This window comes from Fomitiporia mediterranea (genome assembly GCF_000271605.1).
Source record: "Fomitiporia mediterranea MF3/22 unplaced genomic scaffold FOMMEscaffold_16, whole genome shotgun sequence".
In the NCBI taxonomy this organism is placed as follows: Eukaryota; Fungi; Basidiomycota; class Agaricomycetes; order Hymenochaetales; family Hymenochaetaceae; genus Fomitiporia; species Fomitiporia mediterranea.
In genome coordinates, this window is record NW_006760401.1 from 458,822 (window position 1) to 474,124 (window position 15,303).

The 15,303-nt window shown below is 44.8% G+C and overlaps 5 protein-coding genes across 5 annotated transcripts; 2 read left to right on the forward strand and 3 right to left on the reverse strand.

Moving 5' to 3' along the window:
* Window positions 1-694: 694 nt before the first annotated feature.
* Window positions 695-2,664, reverse strand: FOMMEDRAFT_161712 (WD40 repeat-like protein; the record flags this gene model as incomplete). The annotated part of the gene is made up of 4 exons (XM_007271241.1): window positions 695-987; window positions 1,065-1,154; window positions 1,210-2,545; window positions 2,599-2,664. 4 exons carry the CDS (start codon window positions 2,662-2,664, stop codon window positions 695-697), a joined length of 1,785 nt encoding a protein of 594 aa, XP_007271303.1.
* A 113-nt stretch (window positions 2,665-2,777) lies between these two features.
* FOMMEDRAFT_161713 (uncharacterized protein) lies at window positions 2,778-5,500 on the reverse strand (the record flags this gene model as incomplete). Its single annotated transcript, XM_007271242.1, has 8 exons — window positions 2,778-4,087; window positions 4,141-4,326; window positions 4,377-4,575; window positions 4,657-4,680; window positions 4,730-5,028; window positions 5,082-5,209; window positions 5,263-5,407; window positions 5,461-5,500. The coding sequence occupies 8 exons, from the start codon at window positions 5,498-5,500 to the stop codon at window positions 2,778-2,780; spliced, it is 2,331 nt and encodes a 776-aa protein (XP_007271304.1).
* A 599-nt stretch (window positions 5,501-6,099) lies between these two features.
* FOMMEDRAFT_96760 (GPI transamidase component GPI16) lies at window positions 6,100-8,043 on the forward strand (the record flags this gene model as incomplete). The annotated part of the gene is made up of 7 exons (XM_007271218.1): window positions 6,100-6,301; window positions 6,364-6,547; window positions 6,600-6,997; window positions 7,051-7,212; window positions 7,261-7,320; window positions 7,363-7,569; window positions 7,625-8,043. The coding sequence occupies 7 exons, from the start codon at window positions 6,100-6,102 to the stop codon at window positions 8,041-8,043; spliced, it is 1,632 nt and encodes a 543-aa protein (XP_007271280.1).
* Window positions 8,044-8,217: 174 nt separating this feature from the next.
* FOMMEDRAFT_137005 (26S proteasome subunit P45) lies at window positions 8,218-9,826 on the reverse strand (the record flags this gene model as incomplete). Its single annotated transcript, XM_007271243.1, has 6 exons — window positions 8,218-8,235; window positions 8,298-8,314; window positions 8,375-8,672; window positions 8,728-9,420; window positions 9,471-9,596; window positions 9,653-9,826. The coding sequence occupies 6 exons, from the start codon at window positions 9,824-9,826 to the stop codon at window positions 8,218-8,220; spliced, it is 1,326 nt and encodes a 441-aa protein (XP_007271305.1).
* A 1,369-nt stretch (window positions 9,827-11,195) lies between these two features.
* Window positions 11,196-13,479, forward strand: FOMMEDRAFT_23628 (FAD/NAD-binding domain-containing protein). The gene is made up of 3 exons (XM_007271146.1): window positions 11,196-12,060; window positions 12,118-12,236; window positions 12,306-13,479. Exons 1-3 carry the CDS (start codon window positions 11,272-11,274, stop codon window positions 13,102-13,104), a joined length of 1,707 nt encoding a protein of 568 aa, XP_007271208.1. The 5' UTR covers window positions 11,196-11,271; the 3' UTR covers window positions 13,105-13,479.
* The last annotated feature ends 1,824 nt before the right edge of the window (window positions 13,480-15,303 follow it).

Sequence of the window (15,303 nt, forward strand, 5' to 3'; positions counted from 1 at the left end):
GTTTACACAGTATAACTAGTTAGGAGGACTTATAAGGAGTTATTAGAAGTATGAGAGGAAGTATAGAAAACATAATAATATAGTAAAGGAGTTATTAGAAGATTGATCTAGAATACAAGAAGACACAAACTTGTGTTAGTAGATTAATAGAAGACACAAACTAGTGTAGTATACAGTCTAAAGAATTAGCTAGCTCTACTTTATAGGAACAATAGTAAAGAGAGTTACTAAAGTTACTAGAGTAACATTACTCTAGTAAAAGGTATATAAGGAGGCCAGTTTGGCTCTCAAAAGATAGTTTTATTAACTTAAGTTACTTAGTACTTGAAAGTACTCTACTACCAATCTACTAGGCTACACTTGTAGCTTGACTAAAGTAGGACTCCTTTACCCTCTTACTTTACAAGTCTACAAGTCTTACCCTCTATACTCTATTCTGTTACTATTCCTAAGGATTAGAACTAGTAAAGTAAGTATATTTTACAATATTGTAAACTAAGACAAGAGACAAGGAATCAAACATTAACTGCTGAGTAAGAAAAATGCTGGTCTTACCTTCTACATTCTACACTCTGGTTGTGTGATCCTGAGAGCCAGAGACAATGTGTTTTCCATCCAGCAAGAATGCAACTAACCAGATAAGTAATCTATAGCCTTCAAACAGTGTGAAAAGAGTCTGTTCACCTTCAACGTCCTAGACTAGGATTGTTGCGTCTTCAGAGCCAGAGACAATTTCGTCTCCGTAAGGCGAAAAAGCAACGGAAACAACCGACGACGCGTGTCCTTCAAAAGGCCTAGCCACAATCTCTCCACTCTCGACATCCCAGATCGAGATGATTGTGTCATCAGAACCAAAGGCAACACGCGTACTGTCGGGTGAGAAGGCTACTGACAGAACCCAACCTTCGTGTCTCCTCAACGGCCTGGAAATTACGTCGCCATTTTCAGCGTTCCAGATTATGATTGTGTTGTCGTAAGAGCCAGAAGCTTCCCATCAGGCGAGAAAGCAACAAACGTAACTGAGCTTTCAAGCCCTTTGAAAGGACCTGAAATCGTCTGCCCACTCTTGACATCCCAGATTCGGAGTGTTTCGTCACTGGATCCGGACGCAATGCGCTTCCCGTCAGGCGAGAAGCAGACAGACAAGACCCAATCTGTGTGCCCTTCGAAAGGCTCGGAAACTACCCTTCCACTTTCGGCGTCCCACACGGATCGTGTGATCGGCGGAGCCAGAAGCGACATGTCTTCCATCCGGCGAGAAGGCAACAGACCAGACCGTGCCTAAGTGCCCTTCAAGGGGACTTGAGACAGATCGTCCACTTTCAACGTCACAGAGTCGAATAGTTTTATCAGCAGAGCCAGAAGCGATGCGTCTTCCGTCGGGCGAGATAGCAACAGAAGTTATATCCTCTGCATGTCTTTCAAGACGCCCAGAACTGGCCTCATCGCTTTCGGCATCCCAGATGCGGATCGTGCAGTCGTCAGAGCCTGAGATGACGCGGGTTCCATCCGGGGAGAATGCAACAGACTCTGCAGAGCCAGTATGCCCTTCGAAAGGCGCAGAAACGACCTGCCCAGTTCCAACATCCCAGACTCGAACTGTCTTGTCAGCAGAACCAGAGACGACGCGTTTCCCGTCCGGTGAGAAAGCGACGGATTTTACTGCAGCAGTATGGCCTATGAAAGGGTCGGAAATACACTCCCCACCCTCGGCGTCCCATATTCGAATTGTGGCATCTCGGGAGCCCGAGGCGACACGTATATTGTCCCAAGAGTAAGCAACTGAAAAGACAATGTCTGTGTGGCCTTCGAGAGGACCACAAATGGACTGCCCGCTCACGAAGTCCCAAATTCGAATGGTCTTGTCACGGGAACCAGAGACGATGTGCCCTCCGTCAGGAGAGAAAGAAACAGAAGTCACAACGCCTACATGCCCTTCGAGATGCTTGACGGCTTGTCCGCTTTCAACGTGCCAGATCATGACAGTTTTGTCGCACGATCCAGAGACGACATGCGTCCCGTCCGGGGAGAAAGCAACGGAAAAAACAGTACCGATATGCCCTTCGAAAGGCTCAGAAATCACCCGTCCACTCTCGATGTCCCAGATCCTAACTGTCCCATCCCCGGATGCAGAAACAACGCGTTCGCCGCCAGGCGAGAAAGCGACAGACCATACATAGTCTTTGTGCCCTTCAAATGGACCGGAAATGACTTGCCCGCTTTCTGCGTCCCAAATTCGGATCGTCCCATCGCCGGAGCCAGAGGCAATACGAGTGCCGTCGGGCGAGAAAACAACGGACCTTACGGCGCCATAGTGCCCCGTAAGCTCCTTCAAGAACGGCGACCGCTGCTTCACACCTATTTGCTCTACTCGTACAGTTGGTAGATCACATTTCAAATGATGCATCAAAAATTTTGAGTCCATCGATGCGAATAAAAGGAAAGAAACGTATATATGTGGCGTCGATTGCGAAATAGCAGGCAAGTAAACAGTAATTAGTTTACGTGCATCTCTGAGGAAGGCTAACACGTCGGCGCTGTGTGACTGGTCGGGGAAGAACATAAGGTTCAGGTCCGGCAATACATCTACGTACTCACCGAGACCCAGTTCATGACACGAAAGAGCGCCGGGCTAGCAATCTCGACCTTCTCCAAGAGGCTCATCACCTCGAGCCAATATAGTAAACGTTCATCAAGGAAATCTGACAGCTCGTCCAACAATACGTCTAAGAATTGAGCCTCATGTAGGTGTTGACTCCAGAAGAGGCAGGCATATTCTAAGTGGGAGGAATATTTTCCTTGATGCGATCCGGAAGGTCAGGGATCTGATCGTTAAGGATGTATGACGACTCCTGATTACAGATGTTGAAGCGGAGTCCATTCTTCATGACACTGAAGCATTGCGTGGCGACTAAAGTCTTCTGAAACTCGAGATTGATGAACCAGTCGTCACGTTCGCGCCCTGGAGCCAACAAGTAGTCGCGGAAGGACGTATGGCAAAATCGGATAGGTTCTCCTGAAGTGTACGCAAGCACAGATCGCAATCGCGAAAGGACAAGACGTGAAGAATCTTCGTCCGAATATCCAAGTATCCCGTCAATTGCGTCGTCAGATAATGGAACTTTACAAAGAAGGATAAGACCAAGGACCTGGGAAAAGTGGGACCTGGATTCTTCGTCATCGAATGAAATGCCCGAGGTTTCGAGGACAGTACGGTACAAGGTGTCGAGAGCGGAGAGTAATTGCGACTTGGATACGAGGTGGTTTAGTCTCCGAGCAGGAAAGTCGCGATCCACCAGCTTGACCGCTGTCGATGCCCAGATGAAAAGTCCACCTGCTGCGTCTCCAAGACGTTCCATCTTCAATTGCCAATCGTGCACTGTCTCCAATTTACTTTTCGTAAATACCTTGCGCATCTCGTAATCAATATATCGGAGAACGTCGATCTTGCACATTACTGAATCGTGTTCCAATTCAACGGCACAAACGGACTCGGGCTGAGAAGATAGTGCTTGATCGATGTCCAGCTCCTTTCTACTTGTAATAAGGAATCGGAAGTTCTCGGGAAGAGTAGGAAGTCCTTCTCGGAACAGTTCGAGCAAGCGCCTTCGGCCGCTGTCTGTTCCACACTCATCCAATGCGTCGAGGACAATGACGGTGACTGGTCCCTGCAGAGCCTCCCCGACCCGATCAAGAGGAATTTTAATGAGTTTCTCGGACTGAGTCGTTCCAGAAGCTAGTGCAATATCACTATCCTGCACAATGGCCTCAATGACGTGTTCGGCAATCGAAGAATCGAATAAGGCGAGCTTGTAAGCGAGTGTGCGAATGACCGCACTGGGCTCACTCTTTCCTCGTTGGAAGAAAAGATGAGCCCCAAGGCGAGATATAGCACTAAAGTGTTCCGCAATCGTCGTGCTAATTGTGCTCTTGCCAGATCTCGCAACGCCATCCAACCAGAACACGTTCTGATTTGAACCCGATGACACCCATTCAACAATCTCATCCATAATGTTTCTGCGCGTTCCGGGAAGGCACTGTGGTCGATCAAATGCGCTCATCCTCTCCGGTTGAAGTCGGTCCAGGACTAGATTACTGAATTCAATAGTAGTTAAAAGTGGCGCCGATAGTATTACGCACATGAGATATCGAACTTAGAAGACAATTCATTGACCTTTGAGGTCAAGGCATCGACGTTGAAAGAGATCCTCGAAGAAACGAAACCAACTTGGACAAGGATTCCAGAGTCTATCGAGGACTTGGACGCTTGAAATGCTTTGAGAAATTTATCGATCGTCCCTTCTGCTTTTTGCATGAACACTCGTCCTGATATACAATGAGTCGACAACAGTCAAGGTATTAGAGCATAGACAGACTTAATATATTGCGACTTGTGTACTCTTGAATGAAGAGGCAAAACTCTTCAGTCTGCTTCAAGAGCTGAATAACTGTCGTCTGGAGCCTGTCTGTCCTGTCGTGAAGAATGTCATTTTTTTCGACAAAGTCGAATGCGTCTATCATGGCGTGCACAAGTTCGACAACCTTTTTGTCAACCTCAAACTGATGCCTGAGTCCCTGTAGAAATCATCAAGCAATGTTACGTCCTGGGCTATGGCACATACTTTGTATAGTGTAGAAGCCAGATGTCATGCGAACTTGGCACATGGGCGAATCTGACATCTTTTAGTAAGCACTGCGTTGCGATGATCAAAGACAAGCAGACACTTACTTGTGATAATTTGTCCACAACACGAACGAACACATCTAGCGTCGAGACGAGGCTTCCCACGGACTCGTATAGATCGGCATGCTTTGCAAAATGGTCAGTGGTAGCATCAGCTACTCCAACTGCAATCGAATCGGTAGCGTGTGCTGAGGTTGCGAAGCCACCCCTTTGGATCGCTTGCTCTGCTGCATCAACTCTACGTCTAGCACTTGCCATCGCGTCAAGGGCCTCTAAGCGTACACGAAGGGCGGCAGTTTTCGTAGACGATAAACCATGGGGCGCATTGAGGTAGAGCTCCGTTTCTAGCGAGGTTGATTACTGTTTCGGCATGCTGATAATGACCCGGTTCACGCACCCTTGCCATTGGAACATCTCTTTAATAACTCATCGAGCTCTATTTCAATTTTGCCTACACATTCTTTTCTATATGATGAGTCATGCTTGATCTGAATGGCGAATGCTATCCTTTGGTCCACGAAAGATCTACACATGCAAATAAGAAAGACACTTCTGTTCACCTTAAACACATTGCTAACCGTTTGAATAAAAAGCCTTCATTCCATTTCGGTGCAATATTTTCTTTACAAGTCTTGGTCCACCTCTTATCGTTGAGGAACTTGATCTGGACATATAGATTTGGTGGACGAGTTGAATCCCATTTTATGTTGGAGACACTGATCACTGCCAAGCATATCAGCATGTGTACGCGATCATGGCTTGAATAAAGAGCAAACCTGTCAAGGCCACGTCAGCACCTGTGGAGGTGGAGGTCATGGTTGGGGGTGTCTTCAGTTTATTGATGTCCTTCTGGATTTAAATAGGTTTTGCAGCTTCTCACAGGTGGATATAAAGGGAGCTTTGGCCATGAGTTCCCCGCGTGCCTGTTGTCCTATTCCTTTCGTGTTGCTTTCATCAAATGGAAGGTTGATTGACGCTCATTTACCAATGAATATTAAAATCGGGTGAGAGGAAACAATATCAGGAAAGTCCATAGAACCTGTAGTAATGGGTCAAGGCGCTCCGCCGCATAAAAAAGGCTGGTTTTGAACATAGATGCCAGATATTTGATTTGATCCGTCAATAAGACTGCATCCTTGTACAGTACTTGACCCGTGAGCTAGCCAAGCATTACTAAATGCACAGACTACTCGTAAGTGTGCTAAGGAGTTAGCTTGAGGACAAAGAGCATTAACGTAATCGACGATTAATCGTAGTGTGCAGCATGTCTGACTATCATCAGCGAGAGAGTACACGAGGAGATGAACGTGATCGTGAAATTTAAAACCTGAAAGACCAGCTTCTGATTACAAATAATAGTTACATCAGCATGACCGTTTCGATTCATGGACTTCAAGAATCAACGACTTCGAGTTATGCCACCAACATCTTTGCTGTTTCTCCTATTATTTACTTCTCTTTCCTTTCTTTGTAGTAATGCAGCAAAGGAAAGCTTCAATGAGACTTTGACCGTGCGGCCTCTTCGAGATGGACGCGTCGCAGCCCGGTTCTTGTTCACCATTACCCAGGCTACCTCAGTTCCTCGAGAACCCACAACACTCTTAGATGAAGATACTCGTTAGTTATTCATATCTCTGTGGAACTGGATTGTTCTGAGTAGAGCAACATTCTTTTTTTAGCGCAGCATTACTCGCTTCTCCCGCTGTCTTTGGGTCAAGTACTTCGAGAGTATGCCGTGACAGAAGCACATCTAAGCCTGAATGCTGGAAAATGGGACTATGGCAGATGGGGTGATCCGGAAGATGAAGCAGTTGCGAGCGGCGCAGAGTTATGGGCATGGATGGGTGACTCTGACCAGATGAGGTGTGTTGGCGAATCACCTGGAGATGTGCAATTGTCTGACGTGGAGAATCAGCGTAGAGGATCGGTGGAAAGGCCTCCGCAATGCGTTCTCTGGACTGTTCTGTGCCTCAATGGGATCTTTAGATGACTTGCGAACAACATCTCCTAGTTATGCCTTTCGGCCAGATGGCGACCTTCCAAAACTCTCCTCGAACCAAACACACAAACTCCGATATGCATCACTACCTTCTGAGAACGTTTGCACGGAGAACTTAACACCTTTCCTCAAGTTACTTCCATGCAAGTCTTCTGCGGGAATCGCATCTCTACTCAATCCGCATCGATTGTTCGATGCAGACTGGCATGGAATGAGCATCCATGTATCATGGAGCAAACAGGAAGGCGTCAAGCTCCAGATGAGTGTCCAATCTGTATTTGATCCTGTTCGTCTATCTAGTCAACAAAAGCGAGGTAAATATATTTGCTGATTCTCCGTGGACATTCGTTAAGTCTTCTTTTGATAGATTTCTCGTTCCAATCGTTGTTCCATCGTTCCATATCGGAGGCATGTCCTGTTGCGACGGAAAGTAAGGTCGAAATGACTTTACCTGAAGATGCCGGGTATTTGATCACACCAGAGCCGCTTATTGTGCGAGAAAACATTGCCTTCTACAATATTGCAAAAGGTCTGTACTGCTTCATTCATATTGATGATATCTAACTTGTGACCTCAGTCCATGCCTTACCGCTGGACGTTTCCATCCGATACCCAACGGAAAACGCATTTTCATACCGTAAGATGATAGCGTGTAATTTGTTTCACTTTCTGATAAAAGCAGCATTAGGAACGTCCGTGGCTCCTTTGTCTGATATTCTTCTGACAAGGACGTTGAGTGGAACAAGTCAAACACGAGGGCGATTAGCTGTCTCAATTTGGAACAATCGTCCTCATGACCTGCGATTGCTTTACGTTGAGACAATGCCGTGGCTAGTTACGTTCTATCTTCACACGCTTGACCTGACAGTCGACGGCCAGAAGCGAGGTTTGTGTATGTCCTTTCACTGTCGTGGCCAGAGTACTGACTGCGCAAACTGCAGAGGATCTGATGTCGCTTTTATCGTATACGCCACCTGAGGCCCATGGACGACCTACACTCCTTGAAGCACAGCTGACCGTTCCTGCAGAATCAAAAGTCGAGTTGTCGATGGACGTGACGAAATCGTTCTTGCGATATACAGAGCACCCTCCAGATGCCCAGCGTGGATGGGACCTGCCGCCAGCTATATTTATAGTAGGCAGGAACGACTCGTCAAAGCAAAGTCGACGAATATATAGCCCAGCAGTACTCGTCGACGTCGCAACTCCGGACTTCAGTATGCCGTACAACGTGATTATTATGAGTAGTACCTTGATTGCGCTCATATTTGGGAGTATCTTCAACCTCCTTACGCGTCGATTTGTCGCCATCGTCGTTGAGGACAATGGAAACGCAGGTAGTAATAGACAGGTTAACTAATTCTGACCACCTATAGAACTTCATATTTGTTATTTATGCTTACTGTGCTTTCGCGTCCACATCGAGGATGTGTGTACTGTGAGTGAAAACTACTAGTTATGCCCTGCTACAGAAGTACCTGATTTTGATTGAATTGTTTGCACGCATAGTCTAACATACAATATCCAACGGCTGTCAAAACACATAATTGCTCTACACGTGAATCTAACAAGGAGGCAAGGAGGCAAGCATTAAGCGAAGGGATATGGATCCACGTTCTTTTTCGCTTGTACTAAATCCACGAAATACGTCAGCAGCATGCATAGATTGATAGCATGAAACCATAACTCACACTGCCCAATGCCAGAATGGAAGTGCTCATGCTGGATTAAGTTTGCTCCCATGCCAAGTGCAGTCATACCTGCCTCAACGCAAACTGCCTTCAATTGCGCACCATTGAAATAGGCTGTGCTCCGTGCAAGTTCTTCGAAATTGACGTCGTCCTTTAGTGTCATGTTTTTGGAATGGATTCTGAGGATTCTTGCTCGCGCTGATGCGTTTGGAAGAGGGAACTCGATTTTCCGGTCGAGGCGACCTGAACGAAGGAGTGCAGGATCAAGGATATCGATTCGGTTCGTGGCGGCAATAACCTATGTGACTAACATAGGGAAAGGAAACTAAAATTGGCAGGTTATGAAGACTCACCTTAATACGATCATCACTGCTAAACCCATCTAACTGATTAAGCAACTCCAACGTCGTACGTTGCACTTCCCGATTGCCGCACGTCTCCGAACAAAATCGCTTCGTCCCAATAGCGTCTAATTCGTCGATAAATATAATTGCAGGAGCTTTCTCCTTCGCAAGTTCGAACGTGTCTCGTACGAGTTTCGCGCCGTCGCCAGTGTACATTTGCACAAGTGAAGGACCAGCGAGTTTTAGGAAGCATGCTTTGGTCTGTGCAGCACATGCGCGCGCCAAAAGTGTCTTTCCAGTTCCTGGCGAGCCGTACATGAGCACACCCTTCGGCGGCCTGATTCCAAGTGTCTTGAACTTATCGGCGCGCCGTAGCGGAAGTAAAATTGCTTCGTCAAGTTCTTGGATTTGCTTCTCGAGCCCTCCCATGTTCTCGTAGGTGTCTGTCGGTCGTTCGATGACTTCCATGGCTTTCACGCGTGTGTCGAATTCTGGAGGTAAGGTATCGAGAATTATATAGGAGTCTTTGTTGACGCCGATAAGGTCTCCTGGTTTGAGGTCTTCTGCACGAACCAAGCCGACTAATGGAAGGAACACTGTCTTTCTTGTTGAGGTCTTGATGACTGCGCATTTTCGATTGCACGATAAACTGAGATCTCGGTGTGCAAGGTCTTTGTCTCCTTCAGGGTCCGCATCGAGGATCTGCGTCTCCAGATGAGCAACGGGTTCGTCAAAGGACTTGAGTCGCATACCTCTACAACGTTACCAACGAGGTATGGCAGGACTTTACTCTGCTTAATCTTCGCGTTGTTACTTCTAATCTTCTCCTTCATCACATTCTGCTCGTGTTGCAATCGTATTTTCTCTGATCGCATTGCCTATCTGCCATGTGAGTTTTCTATACTCGAATGTTGTCAGTTATAGGAGTACATGCCTTTATCTGGTTTTCGATGGCGCGGGTTCGCAAGATTATGTCGTCTGTGCTAAGAACCATAATCTCTTCTGGGATGTCATCCCACTTTTCTTCTATAGTGCCATTATTAGAGGTATTCTCCACAACGACCGTGATTGTGAGCTTGTTGGATGTCACCTCTTGCAGGGTGGACATGCTAGGTATAAAGCACAGGAGGTAGGGGTGAAGGAGTGTTGAGAGCCAGCACAGAATGCTGTCAGAGGCACCATCTTAACGTTGAGGTTCCTATGTATCGTCCTAGCCGTGGCTATGAATGTGATACTCAGAGTGTGCTCAACATGAGTGTCGATAGATTATCTCCTGCTAGTACACACTTTGAGGGGCACAGCTACAATGTGATTTCGGGTTTTACTATAATCAGGATTTGCCTAAAAAGTGACTATTGAAAGTAAGCACTGCATCATGATATATATTATATATATCAATAGAAGTAGTAGAAATGTGAAGGTGCTTTGAAGTACTGTTCATTAATTAGGGACTGGAAGACACAGGTTTAAACTTTACTGTGAATGGGCTCTGATCACAAATATGGACTTCATTCTTGTACATGTAAGCAAAGTTAATAGATAAAATATTTCTCTGCTTGTTATCTTATCCAAATTGGCTATATTCAGATTCTAAAAACAATAAAGAAAATAAAGCTAGTATACTGGTAATTAATCTTATTAAGAGTAGAGCAGTGTACAAAAGTAATTTCACAGTATTTAAATTGTGCCAGAGTTTGTATAAAGAAACTTTTGGCTTCTGTTAAAGAAGGGGTCCTTACTATTAACCGGTTGAATTGCCTTTCTGGTTGTTTTCTTTTATCAGGGGCGGCAATAGGAATATGAAAATGATAAGAGAAGGGGCTGAATAGACGGGGAAGAGATATAACGGAGATAGGGAAGGATAAAGTGAACTGAATTGATGAGTAATTGGTTGCTATGAAGGACATTGGGTGACACGTGCCTTATTGAATGAGCGTTGATTGGAGTTAGCGTGTATCCGAGGCCGACGGCGGGACATTAGGATAGAGAAAATAAAAATATAACGTGTCCGAGCCTTCGAGATCTACATTTGTCTGCTGCACCGCTTCCATTCGTCCAAATAACGGTTGTCCGCTAACGGGAGAAGATGCGTACATACAATTTAAGCTGCAAGTGTACCACTATGAATCGGCGAGGTCGGGAGTCGGAGCAAAGCATGCGAAACCCGATTCTGTCGGCTATCGAACGGACGGACGGCTGAAACGTATCTGCAAACATATCTACACGACATATTTCTCTGGAACGCAGAGCACACGCAAGCACTCTTGGAATGGGAGAGAAACGTGTCTGCCCTCGAAACGTAGGGGTGCATTTGCGGTAATTTAAATGACATACTTGGCATGTTATCGGTAACAAATTGAGTGACGTCTGACACTCCCGATTCCCGGCGAGTAAATTACTCTATCATCAAGTGCTGGCCCTCTTTCTTACGTTACTTCAACGCATCCCATCAGTCGTCTCTCTTGCTTTTTGCCCTCTTGCTGTCTCTCTGACTCTCTGGTTTTCTCTTATATCTGCTTTTTTCTTCCTTTTTTATAACTTGGCTCGAGATCCATGTCTATTGGCAATGTTCGAAACGGTGTCGACCTCACTCCCAACAGCAGTGGCAATGGCACTGCTGGCACTGAAAAGATAAACATGTATGCCGGACGTACAGCAGCCACCTGCCTCGACATCATCATCATCGGCGGCGGAATCGGCGGACTCGCAGCTGCACTTTGTCTCGCACACGCAGGCCACAACATCACAATCTTCGAAGCAGCGCGTAAACTCCGCGAAGTCGGTGCGGGGTTACAAGTCTCTCCTAACGTCACGCGGCTCCTTCACCGCTGGGGTATGTCTGACCGGTTAAGTGCATGTGCGTCGGAGCCGGAGGCGTTGGTGTTTAGGCGGTATAAGGATGGTGAGGTCGTTGGGCGGACGAAGTGGGGGAAGAATGTGAGGGAGGAGTTTGGAGCGCCGTATTATCATATGCACCGTGCGGACTTGCATCGGATATTACTTCAACGATTGAGGGAGTGTACGAATGTTACTTTCCGACTTAACTCACGCGTACAGTCTCTTGACCCGCATCCGGACGCACGAGGGAAAGTTGCAATCTCGCTTGTTAATGGGGATATTTTCGAGTCGGATTTGATTGTGGGTGCGGATGGGGTGCATAGCTTGTCGAGGCAGATTGTGTGTGGACGAGTAGATTTGGCGCAGAAAACGGGCGATGCTGCATATAGGGCTGTCATACCTGCAGAATTCTTGCTGGAAGACGAGGACTTGAGGAGTCTTATGGAGACGCCGGAGCTTACGACTTGGATGGGACCGGGGAGACATATCATGGGATACTGCATAGTGCGTTTTCCCTCCCGTTCAATATTATTTTGTGTTAATAGTTCTCATCAATTGTAGAGAGCACAAAAAGAATACAACCTAGTAATGCTCCATCCAGACCACGGTGCCGAAGAATCTTATACAGCCGAAGGGAACGCAGACCGTATGCGTGAAGACTTTGCAGACTTCGAGATTCGGTACGATCCACGCATACAAATACCAAAAAAAAAACAGATATTAATTTTCACAAAAAATACCGCATATAGTGTCCGAAAACTCCTCAAACTAATTGACCGAACACTAATCTGGCGCATCGACGAACGCCAACCTCTCAAATCCTGGGTCCACTCATCAGGTCGCCTCGTCCTCCTCGGCGACGCATGTCATCCAATGTTACCTTACCGCGCTCAAGGAGCAGCAATGGCTATCGAAGACGCTGCCGTCCTCGGTAACCTACTCTCTCACCTCGGTCCGCCCAGTATTGCTACGAGACATCTTTTAATGTTGTTGAAGCAGTATGAGAGGTTGAGGATGGAGAGAACGAGGATGACGCAGGAGACGAGTACGTTGAATAGGTATATTTTTCATTTACCAGATGGGCCTGAGCAGAGTGCGAGGGATGCGAGTATGAGGAGGGCGATGAAGGCTGAGGAGGTTGAGGAGGCTGCTTCTTCTTCTTCCCATTTTGATACTACCAACGCTGCCGATTCGAATGAATCCGCTACTACTGGATCGGAAACGAAAAGCACGGGAAGTGGAACTCATCACCACAGAGCACGAAACACGGAGAACGCAAACCAATGGGCAGACCGAAAAAAGAATCGAGAACAGTACGGGTACGACGCTGATTTGGAAGTCGAGCAGTGGTGGACTTCTGAAGGAAAGATGCGATTACAGAAGTTGATACTCAGTCATGAAGGAGTGAGTACGAGGTCAGAGGATTCGGCGACGCTCTCTAGTTCGAATTCCGGTTCACAGAAGAGTGGGAAGAGAGGATTTTGGAGGAGGTTACCGTTTATGGGGATGGGGTCCGGGAAGAAGGTGTTTGAGGAGGTTCGTGCATAAGTGTAACGGTAGAAGTCCAAAAGTGTATGTATTATATATCCACATATCCGCATTATTTTTGGTTTTTATTTGATTCTAATTATTTTTATTGTATTCTAACCACTTCTACTGAGCTCGTTGGTTTTTTTTTCTGTGCTCGTATCATTTACACTTTTGTTCTTGTTTATTACAACTTGTTATTCATTCACAACTTTACACTTTCTCAATTATTGGTTGTGTTTTTCCACAAACCAAGAAAGGACCTCCTAATGCTGATTACGTAATACTTTCCGGACAGGCAGAGCTAGTGTACAAGAGTTACCCACTCAGTGGGTACAGTTGAAGATACCTTATTACATCACATTATAATGCATAAATTGAATATTGCATAGCTTTCTGCCTAATCCCAGCTCAGGATAAGGGAATTATGCACAAAAATAGTCTATTGCATATTGTATCAAGATTTGTGAGAAAATTATGCAAAATTCTGAGCATTTTTGGAAATTAGACTGCTTACTGTTGTGATTTTTGTACCCAGAAGCCTCACATATTGTTCTCTGATGTACTTTAATACAAAAAGAATGTTTCTGATTGACATTTCATTACTTACAATGTCTTCAATGCTGCCACAAGACCAAGATAGGGTAGCAAAGATCTCTTCATGATATGTGGGGGAAAGTTATTTGTATTGACTAGCTTTTTCTATCTTTTTGTTTCTACAGATTCTGACTGTATTTCCTTGTATTACAAACTATTTCTTGAGTTTTACAGTAATATACACATTTACTGTACTTGTCATTGTCTTAGTTGTCTTTCTTGATACTCTAGATATGTGCTTATTTTCTTGTCATAGTGTATATGTCTTCAAATAAGTTGAAAAGTAATATCGAATTTGGGTTCCTACTTAAGTAATGTTTTCGCACGGTTACCATAATGCATATTGCTCATATTGTATAGGTCTGAGGCCTCTCCCAACATTATGCAATAAGATATTTTCAACTGTAACTCAGTAGTTAACCATAGTAGATAACTACTTTCTACTATAGGTTGGTCAAAAAAGGGGTGTGGTAAACTAAGATAATTAGTAATCCATGAGAGGTTTATTAATATAATTTTACTTTATTTCTTCCTCTTTTTTTGTGGTTACCTTAGTTTACATGATTTTCAACTCTAATATGTATAGAAAACAAAGCAATACATTTGATTTAAACATTATAATTACAATTTTTTTGAGATGAGCTGACTAAAGTTATACTTGTAACACAAATTTCCTTTTTTGTATCATTACACATCTTAGTAATTCTCACTTTCTACCAGTGGTTAACTACTCCTACAGAGGCTCTAGAAAAATACCTAGTAGGAAACTAGTTCCTACAGTAGTCTAAGGAGTTTCTGTTACAGTTCTCTACTCTTGTACCTTCAGTTCTGAGGGTTCTGCACCCTTCTGTACTAGAACTTAGGACTTCTGTCCCTTAGGGGTGCTGTCTATAGACTATATACATACTGACTCTTACTACTACCCTTCCTTACTTTATCATTCTATTCCTTTAACTACTCCTTCATTCTTTGTTCATTCTATAGTCTCTTACCCTTTGTCCATCCCTTTATTCTTTGTACCTTTATCTTTGACCTTCCTTTCTTTCATCCTTTATAGCTTATTATTCTTAGTGGCTCATACTCTCTGAGTACTCTTGTGTAGTTTAGTATATATAAGTATATAAGATCAGACTAGTCCTGTAGTCTGGATCTTGTCTACTCTAGGTAGTCCTGTACTCTCAGGCTTACTCTATATACTTTACCTTGTCTCACTCTCTCTCTTTGCCTGTTCTGTAAGTTCTGACTATGTTCTAGTACTTGTATTCTGTATTTCTGTTGTGTAGGATAGTTATAGTCTGAGTCCCCTTACTGAGCCTTTGGGTCCCCTCTATACTGTTACTAACATTAGATCCAGACTCCCTATTACCACCCTACAACTCTCCTATGTTTTAAGCATCAGTACTTACTATTGTGTTGATCTCTTCTCTTTGTCCTAACCCTTTTACATTTTTAAATTTTAAACTTTCTAAACCCTTTTAAACTTTTGCCACCCTTCTTCTATTTATTACCCCTTTTAGTTTAGTACTGATTCCTTTATAGTATAAACATAAACCCTTCTATACTGACTGCCACCCCTACTGTCCTGCCAGATCAGTAGTTACAAGCAGATCTAGCTTAATACAT